Below are 20,965 nucleotides of genomic sequence, written 5' to 3'. Positions count from 1 at the left end.
ACAAACAGCATAAAATATCTTGGGGTAACTCTAACCAAGGAAGTAAAAGATCTATTTGACAAGAACTTGAAGGCATTGAAGAAAGAAATTGAAGAGGATACCAGAAAATGGAAGGACCTCCCCTGCTCTTGTATTGGGAGGATCAACATAGTAAAAATGGCAATTCTACCAAAGACAATTTATAGATTCAATGTAATCCCCATCAAGGTCCCATCAAAATTCTTCACAGATATTGAGAGAACAATAATCAACTTTATATGGAAAAACAAAAAACCCAGGTTGGCCAAAACAATCCTATACAATAAAGGATCTTCTGGAGGCATTTCCATCCCTGACTTCAAACTCTATTACAGAGCTACAGCAATGAAAACAGTGTGGTACTGGCATAAAAACAGAGGAGTCGACCAATGGAATCGTATAGAAGACCCGGATTTTAACCCACAAACCTATGAACACCTCATTTTCGATAAAGGAGCTAAAAGTATACAATGGAAGAAAGAAAGGATCTTTAACAAATGGTGCTGGCACAACTGGATGTCAACCTGTAGAAGAATGAAAATAGACCCATATCTATCACCATGCACAAAACTCAAGTCCAAATGGATTAAAGACCTCAATATCAGTCTGAACACACTGAACCTGATAGAAGAGAAAGTGGGAAGTACCCTACAACAGATGGGCACAGGTGATCGCTTCTTAAGTATAACCCCAGAAGCACAGACATTAAGGGCAACATTGAATAAATGGGACCTACTAAAACTGAGAAGCTTCTGTAAAGCAAAGGACACTGTCACTAAGACAAAAAGGCAACCCACTGACTGGGAGAAGATCTTCACCAACCCCGCAACAGACAAAGGTCTGATCTCCAAAATATATAAAGAACTCAAGAAACTAGACTTTAAAATGCTAATTAACCCAATTAAAAAATGGGGCACTGAACTGAACAGAGAATTCTCAACAGAAGAAGTTCAAATGGCTAAAAGACACTTAAGGTCGTGCTCAACCTCCTTAGCAATCAGGGAAATGCAAATCAAAACAACTTTGAGATATCATCTTACACCTGTCAGAATGGCTAAAATCAAAAACACCAATGATAGCATTTGCTGGAGAGGCTGTGGAGGAAGGGGTACACTCATCCATTGCTGGTGGGAATGCAATCTTGTGCAACCACTTTGGAAATCAGTGTTTTGGTTTCTCAGGAAATTCGGGATCAACCTACCCCTGGACCCAGCCATACCACTCTTGGGAATATACCCAAGAGATGCCCGATCATATGACAAAAGCATTTGTTCAACTATGTTCATAGCATTATTATTTGTAATAGTCAGATCCTGGAAAGAACCTAGATGTCCTTCAATGGAAGAATGGATGAAGAAAGTGTGGAATATATACATAGTAGAGTACTACGCTGTGGTAAAAAAACAATGACTTCTTGAATTTTGCATGCAAATGGTTGGAAATAGAAAACACTATCCTGAGTGAGGTAACCCAGACCCAAAAAGATGAACATGGGATGTACTCACTCATAATTGGTTTCTAGCCATAAATAAGGGTCATAGAGTCTACAATTGGTGAACCTAAAGAAGCTAAATAAGAAGGTGAACCCAAGGAAAAACATATAGTTATCCTCTTGCCTATGGGAAGTAGACAAAATTGCCGGGGAGGAAAGTGGGATTTTGGGGGTGGGGTGCGATGGGGGTAAGGGAAGATGGGGAGAGAAAAGTGAGAAGGGGAGGATGGGGGGAACTTGGGGAAACAGGATGATTGGGATAAAGGAAGGTTGGATAGGGGAGCACGGAAGCACAATTCTTAGTTAAGGGAGCCACCTTAGGGCTGGCAAGAGACTTGAACCTAGAGTGGCTCCCAGGAGCTCAAGGCGATGTCCCCAGTTAGTTCCTTGGGCCGATGAGGATAGGGAACCTGAAACGACCCTATCCTATAGCAATACTGACGAATATCTTGCATATCACCATAGAACCTTCATCTGGTGATGGATGGAGATAGAGACAGAGACCCACACTGGAGCACTGGGCTGAGCTCCCAAGGTCCCAATGAGGAGTGGAAGGAGGGAAAAGATGAGCAAGGAAGTCAGGACCACGAGGGGTGCACCCACCCACCGAGACAGTGGGGCTGATCTATTGGGAGCTCACCAAGGCCAGCTGGACTATGACTGAAAAAGCATGGGATAAAACCGGACTCTCTGAACATGGCGAACAATGAGGGATGATGAGAAGCCAAGGACAATGGCACAGGGTTTTGATCCTACTTCATGTTCTGGCTTTGTGGGAGCCTAGCCAGTTTGGATGTTCACCTTCCTAGACATGGACAGAGGGGGGAGGACCTTGGACTTTCCACAGGGCAGGGAACCCTGACTGCTCTCTGGACTGGAGAGGGAGGGGGAGAGAAGTGGGTGGAGGGGGAGAAGGGTGGGAGGAGGGGGAGGGAAATGGGAGGCTGGGAGGAGGGGGAAACTTTTTTTTTCCTTTTCTCAATAAAAAAAAAGAAAAAAAGAAAGGCCGGGCGATGGTGGCGCATGCCTTTAATCCCAGCACTCGGGAGGCAGAGGCAGGCGGATCTCTGTGAGTTCGAGACCAGCCTGGTCTACAGAGCTAGTTCCAGGACAGGCTCCAAAGCCACAGAGAAACCCTGTCTCAAAAAACCAAAAAAAAAAAAAAAAAAAAAAAAAAAAAAAAAAGAAAGAAAGAAAGAAAAAGAAACACCAGGGAGATACCAGGGCCCAGCCAACCAGACAAAGAGGAAGTAGGGAGGTAGTAAATACAGCTTGAAAGAAAGATAATAAGCCCCAAGACAAACAAAATGTAGATAAATAAATAAATAAACTAAGTTAAAGGGGCTTGTGGAACATGCCTAAGCTAAGGCCGAACAGTCATAATTAATAATAAGTCTCCATGTCTTTATTTGAGAGTTGGTTGGTGACCCAAAGGGAAGTACAACGACAATTTCAGATTTCACTTACCAAAAATTTCAGCCACACTTTCCACATTTTTAAACACCCCATTGAAAAACGTGATATCTAAATGGAGGGAAGACAAACATGAATTAAGGAGTCCTGGTTTGGCCTCTGTTTCTCTTCCTATCCAGAGATGGCAAACCTTTTATCTTCTTCTAAGAACAAATTTGACCTTAAGCTAACTGTCTGGCAACAGTGGTTACCATGGAAACCAATACAGATGAAAGCTGAGCAATATTCCTAGACAACATTGTTCAGTTATTAAAAACAAAGAGCAATGAATTCTGGGTGGTACAGCATGTTTAAACTGAGAGGCGCTATGGAGGAGAAATGCATGGCACCAAGTCACTGTGCCTGTGGACATACTATCTAGGGTGCCCAGTAGGGAAATGTACTGAGAGTTATCTCAGTGACAGGGACCCAGTGTTCTCTTCCCCACAGAACAATCATTGGACCAGAACTCTGCGATGTGTCTTTCGTCTCTTTCTTACTAGGAAGCCTAGAGAGCATTTTTAAGCTAGTTTTCTTTTTTGAGATTATAATTACATAATTGCTCTCTTCCCTCTCCTCCTTCCTTATTCTCTTTCAAATCCAAGGCCACTTTTTTCATTAGTTGTCACACACAGAAACTGTGTCTTAACGCTAAGATTTAGCCCCCACATTAACCCTCAGCGTTAGCACATTTCCTTTCTTTCCTGGTTCCCTGTTTCCACTGAAACCCGGCTCAAGTGAGAGATGGCTAGAGCAAAAGACATCAGGAGAAAGGCTGGAGAGATGCTTTGGGGTACCACCTGTGTGACTCCCTGCAGATGCTAAGGCAGTTAGGATGCTAGGGTATGTTCTATGTTCAGAAGGGTTTTCTCTGCCAATATCCTAAACAACTTTTTTTTTAAACTTAGATTCTGGGCAAAGATCAAAAGATTCTTACTGATATTTTTCGACAGTCCTGGAGGAAATTCCTGGGGATTTGGGGTGTCCAGAGCATGGCCCCCTGCAAGTAAGTCAGAGATAAAGAGAACAAAGTTAGCACAAGCATCCATTGCTTTGCTTCTCCCTGGGCTAAGGCTGAGGAGGTTATCAATTAGGAAGACAATGAGGATAACCCCAAATTCAATCCCACACAGGTTTTGTAATACAGGTGCTGCACTCAACCTAGGTGGATCTCAGGAAATAAAGAGGTGTCATGGCTACCCCTGGTGTTTCCTAGTGATTTCCCTTAGCAGTGGCATTCTGATAAGGAAGGAAGAGACCTGGTCATTGGTTAATATTCCTACATGATAAGGTACGGTGTTATTTAGACTGATAGTTGTTTTGAGAATTCTTGAGATAAAGTACCAGCAAAAAGACGTGGAGGCATGGAAGAGACATCAGCTCCCAAGGATCTCATAATTAGGACCAGGCTGTCCCCTGACTATTAGTATCCAAATTTCTTTGGTACAGAGACAGCAAACATTTTGATCAAACCAATCTGATGTAAGACTGGCCCAGTTTTCAGCTGATTTTGAAGACATCACATTAAAGCCTTACCTTGAATCATGCTACCTAGACGTATAACAGTATGAAGTGGGCACCATCTTATGCATCCCAACATGGAAGAAACATGAAGAACCTAGATCAGAAAGCTGGAGTGTGATTGGCCACAGACCCATCTTCTGAAAGTTCCTGTTCCAATTTTCCCTCAGAGATATAAAGCATATGAGTTACCTGTGTGGGGCTATGTGCAAACGAGTACAGGTGCCCACAGAACCAGGAGGCATCAGATGCCCTGGAGTTGGAGTTACAGATAATTGTGAAGCAGCAGATATAGGTATTGAGAACAGAGAGCAGAATTCAGGTCCTTTGCACGAGCACTATATTCTCTTTCTCCATATTTCAATATTCATTATTCATTAAAGATTTCATATACTTTTAACTGCCGAGCCATTTCTTTAGTCTCTGTCACATCTTTGTCTTTCTTCAAGTTGACAGTGATGCAATTAGGCCTGCCAGTTTGTCACTGTTTGGAAACCCCATTCGTCTGAAAGCTGTAAGACTCAACCCTCAGAGAAGCATGGGAGATTCAGTCTGTTCAGGGGATACCCTGGCTGACCCTTTGCTTGATTCTTGTTTAGACCCCTGATTGGATCAGAAAAGGCTACCTAGACTTCCCAATCTTACATGATTGGTGCTGGGATTTGGGATGTGTTAGGTGCATAGAGGGGATTATCTTGCGCATATAAGATGTTTAAGCAGTATCCCATTGAATGACAACTGTACCCAGCTAGTAGGACTCTCTCTCTCTCTGTGTGTGTGTGTGTGTGTGTGTGTGTGTGTGTGTGTGTAAACGTATTACCAACAAAAGAGCAAGGCGCTCTCTCTCTCTCTCTCTCTCTCTCTCTCTCTCTCTCTCTCTCTCTCTCTCCCCCCTCTGGCAGTGCTTCAGATCAAACCCTCACACCTCTGAAAAGCTACTACACCACTAAGCTACATCCCCAGTCCTGCCCTTCCTACCCCCTTTCTTTCACGATTGCCTAAATTGTGCTCACAATGCCTCTCTCTCAGCATTCCTTTTGTATAGCGGGGAACCACCATGCCCAACTGGCCCTCTTCTGATAACCCTTGACCAAGATTTGAGGGCTGCTGATTCTGTTGTCTTCTGATTTCCAGTCTTATTTGAGGGCTGCTGATTCTGTTGTCTTCTGATTTCGAGTCTTAAAAGCCTGGCTGAGAGGGAGACTGGTGATTGTTCTGAGTCAGCAGCCCTGTGGCTTTAGACACATTTTACCCTCCCTAGCCTGCCTATTTTTCCTTTTTAAGGACAGAACAGGAGTTAGAGAATTTCCATGGACTTTTCCAGATCAAAGGTCATTGACCTCAAATTTTTGCCTGTTCCTTTGATGACACCTGCTGATGGGGCTGTGAGTGGACTGCATGTGCGTGTGCGTGTCTGGGAGCTATAGGCATCAGCAGAGCATCTGTCTTCTAGACTGGATGAGTGGTTTCCATGGAGAGCAGATTCCTTCCTGTCCGGGACTGATGGTGTTTGGGTGTGGGCAGGACCCTGCATAACACAGACTTGAGGGGCAGGAGAGATGCTCAGGGCTTCCTTTCCATTAAAGTCCTCCTCCTGGACCTTGAGCAAATTCCTCAGCACAGAAGCATTTGGCACAACTGCCAAACCTGCTGCTCACTCCTGCCGAGACTGTGGAGCGCTGACGACAATTGCTGACATCTTTCCTGTGTCTTCTGCACAAGTAGAGAGGCCTTCCTCCCCAGGGAGCAGGAAATAGCTACTTCCCAGACAGGTTCGTCAGGTTTGTGACCCTCCTCCAGCCCACCCACGTAGCTTTAAGGACCTTGACACCCACACAATTGCGCCACCAACTTTAAAAACCCTCCTAGATGTTAGACTATTTGTCCTAGACACTGATTTAGCTCATGAAGGAAGTGCAGTCAGAGAGAGATAGGGGCAGGTGTTGGGGATGGGGGTAGGAGGGAGGACAAAGGGAGTAGATTAGAGGCAGAACACAATCAATGCTGATTCAGGGGAGCTGAGCAAGAGCGGTCCTGTCAGGATTAGAGACGATGCTGTGGTTTATATTGTGTTGTCTGTTTCCCCAGGGCTGCAGACTGCATGCCGTCATTACCACTTTATAGACAATACACATGAAGCTGGGCAATGAGGCAACGCTGATCCAGAACACAAAGTTTCTCTCCATCTGTCCCCTGTCCCATCATGCCCTGCTGTACCCTTTATTCCCCTGCAGTGCTGAGGCACCAAAGGTCATGTGCTACTTACCTTAGCTTATGCTGTATCTGGACTTGAGCTCCCTGTTCTGGGTTGGTTGTCCCTGTCTTGCTTTATATTTAAACTTGAAATTCACAAAGCCTGACTGAATCCTAACCTGGACTGGGTAACAGCTTACACGGAAAACCTTCCCTCGTTGTGTATCCCCCTCCATGTTGCCATAATCTATTTATGACAACTATTTCTGCAGTACCCTAGGGACTTATTGAAAACACGTACAATCATATATCATTATATATATAAAATCAAATTTTGCTGTCAATTTGAACTCTTTGTATAAGAAAACATTCCAATCTTAGACTACTGGTTCAAATTTAAAATAATGTGTTTTGCAATCTCTAGAGTACAAACTTGTAAAGCATCAATAGTTTAGGGAATGAAAAAATATGTATATGGCATACCATATACATATATTTGTATATCTTTTAAAAAAGTTCTCTACTCCCCCAAGTACACATATTCAAAGATATATTGAATATATAAATATACATTATATATAAATATATAAAGCATTTAAATATAAACACACATATCTGTGTGATCGATGTTATGTATGTGAGGAGAACACACAGGCCCCAGTATATTTGTTGTTGAATGAATGAATGAATATACAACAACTGAACCACACATTTAATGGATTTTTTTTAAGACAGTTTCTCTGAGTAGCCCTGGCTGTCCTTGAACACAGAGATCCACCTGTTTCTGCCTCCCAAGTGCTGTGATTAAAGTGTGTGCCACCACTGCCCAGCTGGTGGCTCTTTATTTGGGGAAGGGAATAGAGAACTTTTTCTAGAAGAAAGGTTTATTTTTCCTATGTAGATATTTGCCTTTATATGCACTGCATATGCGTAGAGCCCACGAAGATCAGAGAGGGCAACTGGATTCTCTGGAGCTGGAGTTACAGACGGTTGTGAATCACTGTATCAGAAGAGCGACCAGTGCTCTTAACCACGGAGCTGTCTCTCCAGCCCTCCAATCTATACCTTAAATCAGTTTTCCTCGGGTACTTTTCCACAGTAATGGAAAACTAACATGGAAAAATAAGCTGCTTCGAAATTTTACTTCAGTGACCTTAGGGGCAGACACAGATGGCATCTCTTGGAAAGAGGCAGCTCAGCTTCTTGAGGGTCCTGTGCTATTTGCTCTCCCCATTCCTCCTCATCCCTCACACTCCCTATAGTTTCTTCCAGCCTGAGAATGCGAAGGCAGGTATACCACCTAGGCCACGTTCCCCGGGACACAGGACTCCTCAGACCAAGCTGCTGCCCAGAATATATGCACTGCTCCTCACTCTCTTTCACTACAGAGCTGGCCTTCCCTGCTTGCTGCTCCACTCCTTGTGGGCATTTCTTCTGAAGAAACATTTGGGCCCTTGGTAAGGCCTTAGGTTCTGTTTCTCAGGAGACATACATATCTCTCAATTCTCTAGGCAGAAGCCTCTGAAACGTCCCTTTGCCCTCCAGGATCCAGCAAGCTGGTTGGATATCTCAGTGGTGGCCAGACCCTATAAAACTAGGATTCTGGTTAGAACACATTCAAATCCACACACCCAAACACAAATTTGTGCATTGGTATTTTGAGTTACTATGACCATATTGTTTTCAAAGTCAAGTATTGTGTTTGAGAGTAAAAATCTCCTAGGGTAAAGCAAAAAATATTAATCAAATGATTCCTCATAATAGATCTATCGGTTTTCACTTTATTATTGAAATGTAGCGTCAAAGAAGAAAGTAAAGGAAAGCAAGAATGACAGAAGGTATTTCTTGGTTACAGTTTTATAGGGAAAGTTTATAAATTGTGCACATAAAAGAACTGTCTTTGAGCAAAAAGAAATTTGCTCCCTAGAAAGAAGGAAGTATTAGCTAACAAACAGAATAAGTTTTTAAAAACCAGGAAGTGAATGAAGAGGAGGGAATGACAGAGTTTTTTGTTTTTGTTGTTGTTTCTCTCTTTTTATTTTGTTGTTGGTTTGTTTGTGTAATATTCTTATTTGTATTTTTAAATTTTTATTCTTTCTTTTTAAGTTTCCTTTGGGGGTGCTACAAGGGTAAAGAGCAGACACAGAGGGACTGGGAAATGAATGGGATTGGGGTGTATGATGTGAAATTTCCAAAGAATCAATAAAAAAAAATTGCATTTTAAAAAAATATGAGGAAAGTCGAATCCTGACAAGAATATTTGATCTGGCAAAGCATATGGAGGGAGGCTGGTGAGTGAACAGCTGGCCAGTTCTGTTCCAGAGGGAAGGCCTGTGTTCGGGTGAGGAGCCGGAGTCCCCTCTCAAATGCTAGCTTGCCATTCCTAACTTTTATGCTTCTGCACCAGATGCAAGCTTATGTGTCCCGTCTGCTATCTCGGGTCTTGGCCACATAAATGACACACACGATCAACACTGTCTCTGCTGTTTGAAGAGATGCCTGAGGGGTCTCTAAGAGGCAGTGTATAGGTTGGGTGTGTCTCTGAACATGAGAAGATGAGGAATAAAGAGCAAGGAGCCCAGATTAGTGAATGATAGGAGATACTGTGGAGGAAGGAAAGCAAAGGGTTTGCATGTGTGAATGAGCAAAGTTTGAGTGTCTTCCATTTAGATGGTGTGTAAGGTTGGAAGTGTTGGCTCTCGGTGGTGCCTATGCCCACTGAGGTGAAAATAATGTTGTCTGTGTTGAGAAGGCCAATGTGCCCCCAAGGAGTTAGCGATTGGGAGGGGTGTGGTGTGCGGTAGCTCACCATCCAAGGAGAAAAACCTGCATTCCCAGATGATGGGATCTTGCCAATAAGATGCTCGCATTGAGCCCACCTCTCCTCCGTTCTGCACCCCCTTCTAAACTTCTAAGTTCTGGACAGAGTTTTCTTTTTTAATTAGGTTTTTCTACATATAATATTTTTTATCATATTTTCCTTCCCTCCAGATCCTCCCCACATCCCTACCCACCAACTTCATGTTGTTTCTCTCTCTCAAAAAAAAGAAAGAACATAAAACAGAAAAACAAAGGGAAAAACAAACATGTGAAAAAGCCAGTAAGAAAAAATCTGAGGAAAAAAAAAGAAAACAAAAAACACATATAAAAACATGGAGCCTGCTTTGCATTGGCTAGCTACTACTGGGCATGGGCCCTGCCCTGGAGTGGCTGACATGCTCGGTAACACTAAATTGGAGAAAACTGGTTTTTCTTCTTCTGGAAAAAAATCAGTTGCAAACAGCTTTTTGGTTAAGGGTGGGACTTAATGCCAACTCTCTCTCCTCTGTGCTAGGACTTTTAGGGTTTTTAATAGTTAACATTAATGCTGTAACTTAATATTGATGTTCAAGCTCCATCACCCCTTAGGCACAGGGATAAAGAGGAACGAATATGCAAGGCAGGTATGACAAAGCTTTTCTGCATCTGTGTGATGTCATCAAAGGCTAAGCTGGAAATACTGCACCAGTAACGTTACTCACCAACACAGGGGACCAGCAGCATACAAACCGTGAGCAGCATGATCATTGTGGAAGAACAAAGGACAAGGTTTGGGCGTAGACTAGAGCAGCTCCCTGGGAGAGAGGCCAGCAGAACATGACAAGGATGCTGTTAAAAATACTGTATAAGACCCACTGAAAGCTTCTCGCCCCCTTTGTGCCAGAGGCACAAATTCTGAAAGTATTTCTGTCCCAGCTTCAATACTAATTAGCAATTTTGACATGAAGAGCTAGTGTTCCCTCATGGAAACTCAGTTTACCCAGCAGTAACATGGAAAGTTAGCTGTGTTCTCCCCAAAGACATGGCAGTGTCTTGTTCCTTCATGCATTTATTCCACATGAATTTACTGAAGACATAGCATGAGGGAGGGAGGTGGGTTTGAACCCTACCAACACCACTCCAGAGATAAATAAACCAGGGGACCACATGGGGGCGCTGCGTGCCAACAAATGGTCCTCTCCTGGAGCAGCTCCTTTCGTCCTTAGTTTTTGAGCACTTGGATTATCTGGTTGCAGTCCTAGGATATCAGTGGATATCCTCAGGGGTTGCTCTAGGGACAAAGGAATAAAGTAGGAACGAGAGTCCTGGAATCCCATCACATTTTCTTGTGTTCAGATCGCCAAGTATTTGACTTGAATAGGCACTCTAATGCCCAACAACAGTATGTTAACAGGAGAAAGGAGACCAGAGGGATTTTGAAATACTTTTCTCCCTAGTTATAGTTCCCTAAGCAGTGGAAAATGATTGGTCGACTTGTGCTTATTCTGTTTTAGATCCTGATTTCAGGGCATTGTATGAACAACGATACAGCATGATCCAGACTATCCCAGTAGCACATATAGGTTTGAAGATAATGTGTTTTGCACAAGGGTGCTTGGCCAACAGGGCGTACTGAAGCCCCTAAACTACTAAGCTGGATTCAAGTGTGCCTCTGCAAAGCCATCAACCTAGGAGAAGGGGCACTTTCTATGATGGGTTCTTCTAGCTGCAAAGACGGTGCTCCACACGTTAGCGCTTGTCATGCTGGAGTCTAGGAACTCAGTTTAGTACAGAGAGTCTTGAGTGAGAAGACCTTGTGGGCTCTAAGGTCACTGTTCTATGAACCTGCCTCTAGCATGGCCCCTTGTGGCTGCAAAATGAATGTGTTTTGAATGAAAGAGAATCCTGATCGGACTAAGCTGTTGTGTGATTTTCCTTCAGCACAATGCTCTACCTGCAATCATTTAGAACAGTTGAGCTCTCAACATCAGACAAGCTCTGTAGACGCAGCTCTGACTGCCTCTCCCTTTTCATGCTGAAGCCATATTGAAATGAATTGAGAGACAAGTCTCCCAAAGAATTGTGCTAAGCGCTAGGACCTACACTAGTGTGCAGGAAATACCTTTCCTGGGGGCCTGGAGACTCCCTATTAAGTCAGACTCACAAGAAAGAGGCCACCAGACCCTTGCCAATCCAGTCGTCATTCCAGCGCTTATGGCATCTGATGGTTACCGTTCCCATTACCCAGGAGAGAAGACTGTAATGGGGACTTGGAAAGACCATGCGTGGGCATCATCTAGTCTAATTGCATGCTTCACGATGAAGCCTTTGAAGCTTGGAGGCTGACGAATTATGGTACAAAGGTCCCACTTCCCCACGTACCTGACTCCTGGCCACCACTGTTACAGTGGCAGAGTCTGCCGGGTAGCTCCTGCGGGGGCCCAAGTGAGTTAGCCCTCTACCCTCGGGCTGTGATAACTGAAGAACCTGAGCAGCTCCGTGGCACCAGCAATTGAGATTGCAGCAGTGGACTGCCCTGCTGCAGAAGACTTGTGCTGACCTCTGTCCCATTGGTATGGGAGCCCCTCTTTTGGAAATACAGTTGAGGGTCTAGTTAACCTCTGACCCAGGTCTCAGGAGTGTACTTCCCCTGCTGGCCATCAGCTCAGTCTATATAGGATGAAGGCCACTTGACTACTTCCTCCTAGGATAGCACTTATCAACCTGCAGATTGAGACTCCTTTGGGGTTAAATGACCCTTTCATGGGACTGCCTAAGACCATTGCAACACAGAGATATTTACGAGTCATAACAGTAGTAAAATTACAGTTATGAAGTAGCAACAAAATTCATTTTGTGGTTGGAGGGGTCACCACAACATGAGGAACTGTACTAAAGGGTTGCAGTATTAGGAAGGTTGAGAACCACTAGGTTCTAGTACCTAGGATGTATTTATGGGAATGCAAATGAGAAAAGCACCTGACCATAAGCAGGACTCCACCATTATTCTAGATTAAGAAAGAAGTTATCAGAGAGAAGAGTGGGGCCGGCGGGCGGGGGGGGGGGGGGGTTGTTTTGTAGAGTTTCAGTTGGGGAATTAAAAAAAAATTCTGGAAGTGGACAGTGGAGAAGATGATACAAAAACAAAAAAAATTGCTTCACACAGCTGTCCTTTGAAAATTGATAAGATGGTGAATACATGTATATTTATATTTATAAAACCGTATGCATTTCCTATACAAAGTTTTAATTAGGTTGTAAACTTAAGGATCTTATTTCTTGCATTTATTGGATGATTATGTCAGGTGCTACACACACTGTCAAAAAACTAAACCCTAAGACAAAAAAAAAGTCCCTTTTTTTGACAAAGTCAGAGGCTCAGTTAGGTCTTAACTTATTGAACTGCTTTTAGAAGAGGCAGAGGCACAGGGGCCGCAACACGACTGCCAGTGTCTGTGTTTTATACCACTGACCGATCTAGCCAAAGTCTTTGCCTTGTGGGTATTACCTTTACTCAGCTCCCTGGTCAGGCACATGATCCAAAATAAATAAGCAGCCTCCTGATTATTGCTACAATTCAGTCAGGAGGCCGGTCTTGTACCTCAAGGTTGCTCTTGGCAGGCATTGCCCAGATAATCCTGCTTACAAGGCTACCTCCTGACAGCTAACCCCTGGCCACTAGACTGTCTCTTGGAGCCACATCATGCTGACTGGGCTAGAAGTAGTCAGGTTCTGTGGCTGGACAGATGGCGCTCATTCTCCTATGCATGGATTCTTATGGGATTCATGAAGTTGACCTAGGAGGGTCTTGTTATAAACCATGAGGCTGGAGCTCCGTGCTCAGGACCACCCACCCACATGAGTTTCCCTGTGCAGTTGTTGACCCACAGGCTTGTGGGACCCTTGCTGGAGTGAGGTGTGTGGTAGGGAGGTAGGGCGGGAGATTTCCAAGAGCATTTTAGCAAGTGCTGCCCACTTGACACTGTGTCTCCTCCTACAAGCACCCAGAGTGCCTTTGGTATTCCTATAACATCCAGAACTCACACAGCACTAAATGCCCAGCCTTTCTTCCCTTTCCACTCTTTCCCCCCTTCCTTTATTTCTCCTTTTCATCCACCCACTTAAGCCTCCGTCTAGTTCTCTTTTCTTTCCTCTTCCCTTTTCGTCCTTCTTCTACTCATTCTCCCTGTCTTCCTCTATTTCTTCCATCTCCCTGACCCTGCCTCCCCATCCTCCCCCATCTCTTCCTTTCTCTCTATCCCTTTACACCATCACAAGAAGTAGGTACCTACCGTGAAGTGAAGCTTCACTCAACGACTATCGAATGATCCAAGGATGCTTGGCTTTGAGCAAATGGGAACAGTCTTTTATAGCCCAGGCAAAGACCCCTAGTCATGTGAGCACACCACCCCCCTCCACTCGCACCAAGAGTTTTTCATGCACTCTGGCAGGTGAGCTGCATCAGAGGGAGGAGGTATCATAATGCTATATCTTGGCACAGGTGAAGGCTCCATATTAAACAGTCCCGTCTTGATCCCCACGGGGAGACCCAAGCTCTAATTAAAGGACAATGGCTGCCCTGTTCCACACACCCCACCCCACTGCCATGTCTCACAGGCTCCCTGATTATGTCTAAGGGTCACAAGGGAAAAACTCTAGAGGATGAAAAATATTGAAAGTCACAGACTCCCTTGCTAGGAAAAAGGTAGGCTTTGTCTTCCCTAAATATTGCTACGAGAATATCTTATCTTAGGTCATTCTTCAAAAGTGCTTGCTTAGACATGGGAATTTGATTTCTCTTTACTTTATGGTTTTTTTTCCAAGTTGTGGAATGCAGTCAAGCACAGCTTTAAAATTAAGTGCCCTCGGTTCTGCTGCCAGCCCTACTTAGCTCCATTTTGGCTTCCATATCTGTACATGGAGGTCATCCTACTGTTCAGGAGCTCTTCAAAGTCCTCTCTTTTCTTCAGGATACTGTGTAAAGCATTTCCTCCCCAACAGTGTGCCATTGGCGTTTTCCAGGACTTTGTCCTTGCCCCTACAGCCACCACATCAGGCTGTTTGTGTGACTTTAGGAGGAGAGAATTGCAAGTGCATGGAACTCAAGCAAGCATTTTAGACATATTTGTCCCTGCTCACACATGCCGTTCTTTTAGGCACAGATCAAGTCAGCCTGGCCATGAACCCTCTGAGCTTCTTGTTCCAGCTTTGCCTCTTGAAGGAACAGAATGGCTCAGGGGTCAGGGGCAGGGGTCAGTGGAGCCTTCCCAGCAGAGTCCACTGGAATCTCCACAGATGGAGCTGTCCTTGTATGCTGGAGCGTCTGCCTGTACTTGTCATTAGGTCATGTTGGTGCACAGAGGACTGGAGCTACGCAGGCTTCAGTATGTTTTCACAAACCCAGAAGTCACTGTTGCAGGGAGAGGACCTGCTTGTTTGTCCCGGCAGCCCAGCTAGTTTAGTCCCGAAATAACCACACAGAAATTTTATTAATTAAATCATTGTTTGGCCCATTATCTCTAGCTTCTTATTGGCTAACTCTCATATCTTGATTTAACCCATTTTTATTAATATGCATATTGCCACATGGCAGTGGCTCACTGGGAAAGATTTTAATCTGTGGCATCCGTCTTAGGTGGAAGATCCATGGCTTTTCTTTCTCCGCCCTTTTTTCTCCCAGCATCTAGTTCTGTCCCACCCCTCCCCCCAGCATATCTAAGTTCTGCCATATCAAAAGGCCAAGGCAGTTTCTTTATTCATTAACCAATGAAAGCAACACATAAACAGAAGGATCTCCTACACCAACCACCATTGCTAAAGCTGCCAAGTCCATGGGGCACACGTCTCAATACAGTCAAACCCGTGTTCTCAGCATCTCAAGAGCATAGCTATGGTATGATGCTAAGGAATTAGCAACCTGTCCAGGAGGGTAGGTCTAGACATTTGTAAGGGATTTGAAGATTTTCCACCATAGCCTCCTCATGTTATAGCCTAAATATGTTATAGTTTAAATATGCTGCTATGCTTTAAATATGAACCGCCCCCACCATAGACATGTGTATTGTGTATTTCGTTCCCTACTAGTGGCACTATTCACAAAGATTTTGGAAGCTTTGGGAGGTGGGACCTAGCTGGAGGATGTACATTAGTATATTACTGTGAGACAGATCTTGTTCCTGGCTTTTCTTTGTCTGTCTGTCTGTCTGTCTGTCCATCTGCCTGCCTGTATGTATGTGTCTCTATCTGTCTCTCTGTCTCTCTCACTCTCCTTCCCTCTCAACCTCTCTGTCTCTCTTTCTTATTCTGCTTCTAGTCTGCAATTGGGCAAAAACCTCTTTTGCCATGTGTTTACAATGTGTCAATCACCTGAGGCCAAGCAAAGTCCTCTGAAACCATGAGCCAAAACAAATTGTTTCTCCTTGAGATTTTATATCAGGCAATTTTTTCATAAGGAGGGGAGGGTAAAAAATATCTAACTCAAAGAATGTATCTTAGCATCTATTGTTGACACTCTTGGTCAAATCATTCTTTTCTGTGGAAATGAATGAATGCCCTGGGCACTGAAAGATCTCCCATGCACCAACTAAATGCCCAAAGCAACCACTACCATACCCTCTAAACAATGTAACTAGACATTGTCAAAATGTCAAATAATCTCTAGAGCCATAGATTTCACTTTTCTGTTGGTTGATGTGGCTCTCTTTCTTCCTGGGGGTCACTGGCTGCATTGTTCTATAAGGGTGGGGGGAGCAAAAGCAGGGTCCAGGGTTTAAGACAGCTGTGGGTACGATGGAGACAGCCCTTGGGAGACAGACTTCAGGAAATCTGCTCAACTTCATTCCTGTGTATAAGGAATACATAGGATTGGGGATCCTGAGAAGAAACCCTAATTTTCATTAAGTGGCACACTCACTCCTATCACAAGGCTGTGTATGTGTCAGTAGGGTTCTACAGCAGAGCTCCTAGTACAAGACTTCTAGCAGGAATACGTGCCAGTGTTTAAGCTAAAGATAAGTCAAGCATCTGCCCTAGACACAGCTTTCAGATAAGGTCAGTCTTCCAGGCCCAGGGATATTTTCCAAATAAAGGCACAAGGTAGAGGCAGGAAGTTTAGCTGGAGAGGAAGGGACTTTCCCTGTTGTTGAGCTTTTGGGAAAAGCTGCAAGGCTTCGACCAGCCAGCGAGGCCTTGCAACAGGTAGAGTAAAAGCAAAGTTTCCCCAGGCTCACAGACAGGAGACGGCAGAGCTGTTCTCAATGAGAGTTTAGTGACAGATTTCATTGTGAAAGCAACTGTATTCCCTACTCACATGAGCCTGGAAGGGAACTTTGCAGAAAGAGGAAAACATGCATGCAAAGCACACAGAGACCAATCCTGGGACTCCGATGCACACACATTTTTTTCTCTCTCCCAGCCCCTCTCTCCTTCTGTCTCTTGCTATACCGTTCTAACCTTTTCCCTCTCTTTCCCTCTTCACTCCTTTCCTTTTTATTTCCTCTTCTCTTTCTCTTGCCAACCTAGCTTGTCTTTGGGATATGGAACACATTAGAAAACCTCCTCCATTTCATTCCAGGAAGAATGTAGCTTAATAAAGTTGTTTGGGCAATGATGCAATTTACTTGGTCACCTGGGGCTTCTTTACCTAATCAGTTAAGCACTAGTAGCCACATATCCATGAATTAGAATCCCAGTTCTGTGACATCTACTGAAACTTCTGCTCTCCATAGCCATTACATAAACCAAGATATGCTTAAGTCTTCCTGAGGCTCTAGAGACCAGAGGACTCACTACTGGGCTGACAGTTTGCATGTGGACTTTGTGCCCTTCCCACCATTGCTGCTGTTACACAGGAAGTGTGACTGCCAAGATTTGGTCTCATCTGGTCCTCTGAGCTCTTGTCCTCAGTACTATATATATATATATCATATCCCTGCACAGGCCTCAAAGATGCCCAACATTAGAGGTTTTTCAAGGCTCAGTTATGGTTGGTAATTATTCCTAATGAATGGAGTAGTTGAATCCACATGGGCTCTCCTTAAGAAAACAGCTTTGTAGCCAGGTAGTTGTGGTGCATGCCTTTAATCCCAGCACTTGGGAGGCAGAGCCACACAAATCTCTGAGTTCAAGGTCAGCCTGGTCTACAGAGGGAGATCCAGGACAGTCAGAGGTACACAGAGAAACAACCTTATCTCAGAAATAAAAAGGAAGGAAGGAAGGAAGGAAGGAAGGAAGGAAGGAAGGAAGGAAGGAAGGAAGGAAGGAAAAAAGAAAACAACTTCATATGTTAGATTGAGCCACCAGCCCATCCAAGATGACCAGTTGCTTTCTGGAGAGCTTTGGCCATCCTTTTGTTGTGAGACAGTTTCACCAGAGAACGAACAGACACCAGTAAAGAACAGACAGTCTGTGCTGCTTGCCAGCTGGCAAGCGTGTGAGGAACTTGCCCAAATCGTGCAGCCCCAAGCTCATCTCTCTTTGTTTTTTCTGCATAAAAATAGTAGCTTTGTTAGCAAAACCAGTGATAAATAAAACTACAGAAGTCAGAAAGAAAGGTTGACACGTTTAGAGACTCCCCTGGGTCCTGAGACTATGGCCTAAGTCTTTGACGGATTAGATCTTCTGTTTAGCAGATGTTGGGGGCCTACATGCTGGGTTTTAAGCTCACAATGTTGCTGCTAACATTGTGTCGCTTGTGTTAAGTCTTGTTACACTTGACAGCCAAACTTTGTCCATAAGAAAGGTCCGAGCCAATTAACTTACACATAATAAAAGGGACATCTCTTTGACTCCTAACTGAGGTGGTCATCCTTCTTGCCCCTAGAAAACTGGCTGTATTTATCTCATCTTCACAGACTCAATGGTTATTCCTTGGGAGAGAATCTTGAAGCTGCAGCGTGACACGCCTGCTTAGTTGTGTACAGTCGAGAATTCACCACCAGCACAGCACTGGAGTAGAGTCAGGCCTTTTCAATTTATCCTCTTGTTGGCATCCACCAAAAGTCCCAAGTTTGAGTCACCTTCAGGAATTTGCACAGGTATCTATGCTGAACCGCTGCGTGAACACTAAAATGAATCCTCTCCCCAGGTACTCCTGGTATCTGAATTGCTGCAGGCATGATGGTAGGTTCTGGAAGCTAAATCATATGTTTCCTTTGCTCTGAAGCAGCAGAGAAGCCTGGTGTTACTCCACTGATTGCGAAACCTCTGCCTTCAGTGCATGACACAGACTGACAAGAGAGAAAAGGTTGATGCCTCCAAAGAGGCCCCCTTCCCTCTACAGATGACGTGGGTGGGGCATGGCTGGATTCTGAAAATACAGTCGAGCTAGAACAAAGCCAGGGTGAAGGCTTGGTGCCACTGGGAGGTCCCTGAGAGGTGCTCACACGGACTTGCAGACATTCTCAAGGCATTTCTGCTTCAAGGCTGAAAGAGCAAAAAGGGTATCAGGACACTGAGATTGCAACAGACCAGAGACACAAACATCAAATAGTACCAGCCATTATTCAGGTTCCTCCTGAGGGCAGATGCAGAGCAAGTACATTCTAGGGGACTCCTGTGAGAGCTCCTTGCCGGTCAGCAGAAGAGTGGAAGAAGGAACAGCCTTGGTTTTTTTGTTTTTGCTATTTTTGTTTTTTGTTTGTTTGTTTGTTCTACTTTCAGCCCAGATGCTGATTTTTCTGGTAACCAACTTTCTCCAACTCATCTCCCCAGGTTGCCTTATGATCATTTAAACTCATTATCATGTTGATCAGTAAACACAGCCTGCTGTGTATTTAGAAGTTGCATCAGGGGAGGGGGGAGAGATGAGATGTTGGATGATGTGCTGATAGGCTGTCCTAGTCTACGCCCATACACCAAGACAAGGGATTTCTACCCTGGATGCCGGAACCCTCACCCCACTGTCTGGCTTTTACAGTGTAGAATGAAGGTGGTGGTAGAAATAGGAAAGGAGATAACGAGATAATGGTTGCCCATCAGAAATAGGGGAACTCGTGTTTGAGGTAGAAGAATTGAAGGAAAAAGAAGAGAATCAGTGGAGGGCACAGAAGGAAGCAGGGGAGTAAGGAAGCTTGATTTTTCTGAGAGGTTCTGAACGAAACATTGTAAACGAAGAATAGGGAAAGATTGAGAGGCAGACATCTGAGACTTGAGAAATAGTGGGGGCTTAAAAGAGCAAGAGAAGTGTCTAGGAAATGCTGGCACTGATCCTGTGCATCTCATTGCTCCATAAAGAAAGATTTGGTGGCTAGACTTTGTTTGTTAAAGATAGCACATTACAAGATTGGGCCATGTGAACACCTGGCTCATATCAGAAGGGGTTTTCCAAGGACATAATATAATGCCATGGTTTTCAAAAGGCCAGAGCTCCTTGACCCGAGAGTCAAGGTCAATGAGATGATGAAATAGCTCAGTGTTGGTGCTGGGAATGGACAGACCAGTCTAGTCCCTCACCCCTTTTATGTGGGATTGGGAGAGATTTCTGTGCACAATTAAGGCATCGGGACAAGGATGGAGGGACATGGGCCCACCTCTAGGACGTCAAGTCCTCTGTGCGCTAAATTATTTGCATGTGCTTTGGTTGAGAATTTCAGTATTTGTGTGGGGTTTGTCTTCTGTTTCATTTTTGTTTGTCTTTTTAGCTTGCATGGGAACTCAGAAGCCAAGGGATTGACTTGGGTTCACACAGACGCAGTAGCCTGTGTCAGTTGGCTCCACAGCTTTCTATACTCCTTGCAAACACTAAGGCTGACTGAACAAGTCTGTCGGGACTTGATAATGACTCCATGAGCTACAGCAGTCTTCTGGATCTGCCAAAGTGAGACAAACTGTGAGCGTACCAGACCCTCCCATCAGATGTACTCACGGTTGAGCTACCACACCAGCAAGCCGGGTACTTACTGTGAGAGTGGGGCACCCTCTTCACTCTCCGACAGATCAACGTTGAATTCCTCAGGAACCAGGAATAGTAGTCCAGGCAATACCTAAAGGTTGAAGCAGAGGTGGGAGTAGTCACTCTCCTATGAGGACCGCGAGAGGACAGTAAGGATCAAAAAGAGTAATTACACAAATACAAACAGGGCCCTTTAGTTACAACAAGTAACCCTCTATTTATCTTTATAGACTATGGGAAAAAGGTAGAGAAGTATACTTTTAGGAAAGAGCTCAGCCTTTGAGACCAATGAGGTTTATTTTTATCTTTAATCTTAGATCTCTACAGTTTATTAGAATGTGTGAGGTTAGGCTGAGTGCTTAATTCTCTATGTCTTAGTTTCTTACTATGTAAGTAAAAGGCAATAACACAAGATTAAGTGAAATAACAGGTGTGGCGTGAAGTTCTTGAACCATACTAATGTGTAAATGTTCTGTAAGTGAAGATGCTCTTTTGTATTTGTGAGAGAAAGAGAGTAGAAGAACTCTATTGCTAGCCATACAGCAAATGCATTGCAAAGTGATCCACAGCTCCTTATCTGAGGCACTAAGTGCTGCTTC

At 44.3% G+C, this 20,965-nt stretch overlaps 2 protein-coding genes across 4 annotated transcripts in view; both read right to left on the bottom strand.

The window, feature by feature from the left end:
- The window catches only part of Oc90 (otoconin 90), a 33,710-nt gene extending 23,467 nt beyond the window's left edge, over window positions 1–10,243 (bottom strand). For all 3 annotated transcript variants that reach the window (XM_075963609.1, XM_075963610.1, XM_075963612.1), the window contains exons 1-3: window positions 10,198–10,243; window positions 3,900–3,962; window positions 2,978–3,034 (exon numbers count right to left, since the gene is read on the bottom strand). In XM_075963609.1, the coding sequence (XP_075819724.1) occupies window positions 2,978–3,034; window positions 3,900–3,962; window positions 10,198–10,243 (166 nt within the window). The remainder of the gene's footprint in view (window positions 1–2,977; window positions 3,035–3,899; window positions 3,963–10,197) is intronic.
- An 8,380-nt stretch (window positions 10,244–18,623) lies between these two features.
- The window catches only part of Hhla1 (HHLA1 neighbor of OC90), a 33,183-nt gene continuing 30,841 nt past the window's right edge, over window positions 18,624–20,965 (bottom strand). Inside the window, exons 16-17 of the mRNA XM_075963608.1 lie at window positions 20,375–20,457; window positions 18,624–18,898 (exon numbers count right to left, since the gene is read on the bottom strand). Coding sequence (XP_075819723.1) covers window positions 18,855–18,898; window positions 20,375–20,457 — 127 coding nt within the window. The 3' untranslated portion in view covers window positions 18,624–18,854. The remainder of the gene's footprint in view (window positions 18,899–20,374; window positions 20,458–20,965) is intronic.

Source organism: Microtus pennsylvanicus, chromosome 2 (genome assembly GCF_037038515.1).
Source record: "Microtus pennsylvanicus isolate mMicPen1 chromosome 2, mMicPen1.hap1, whole genome shotgun sequence".
NCBI lineage: Eukaryota > Metazoa > Chordata > Mammalia > Rodentia > Cricetidae > Microtus > Microtus pennsylvanicus.
Note: the sequence above shows the minus strand (reverse complement) of the source record. Positions and strands in the feature narration are given on the sequence as shown.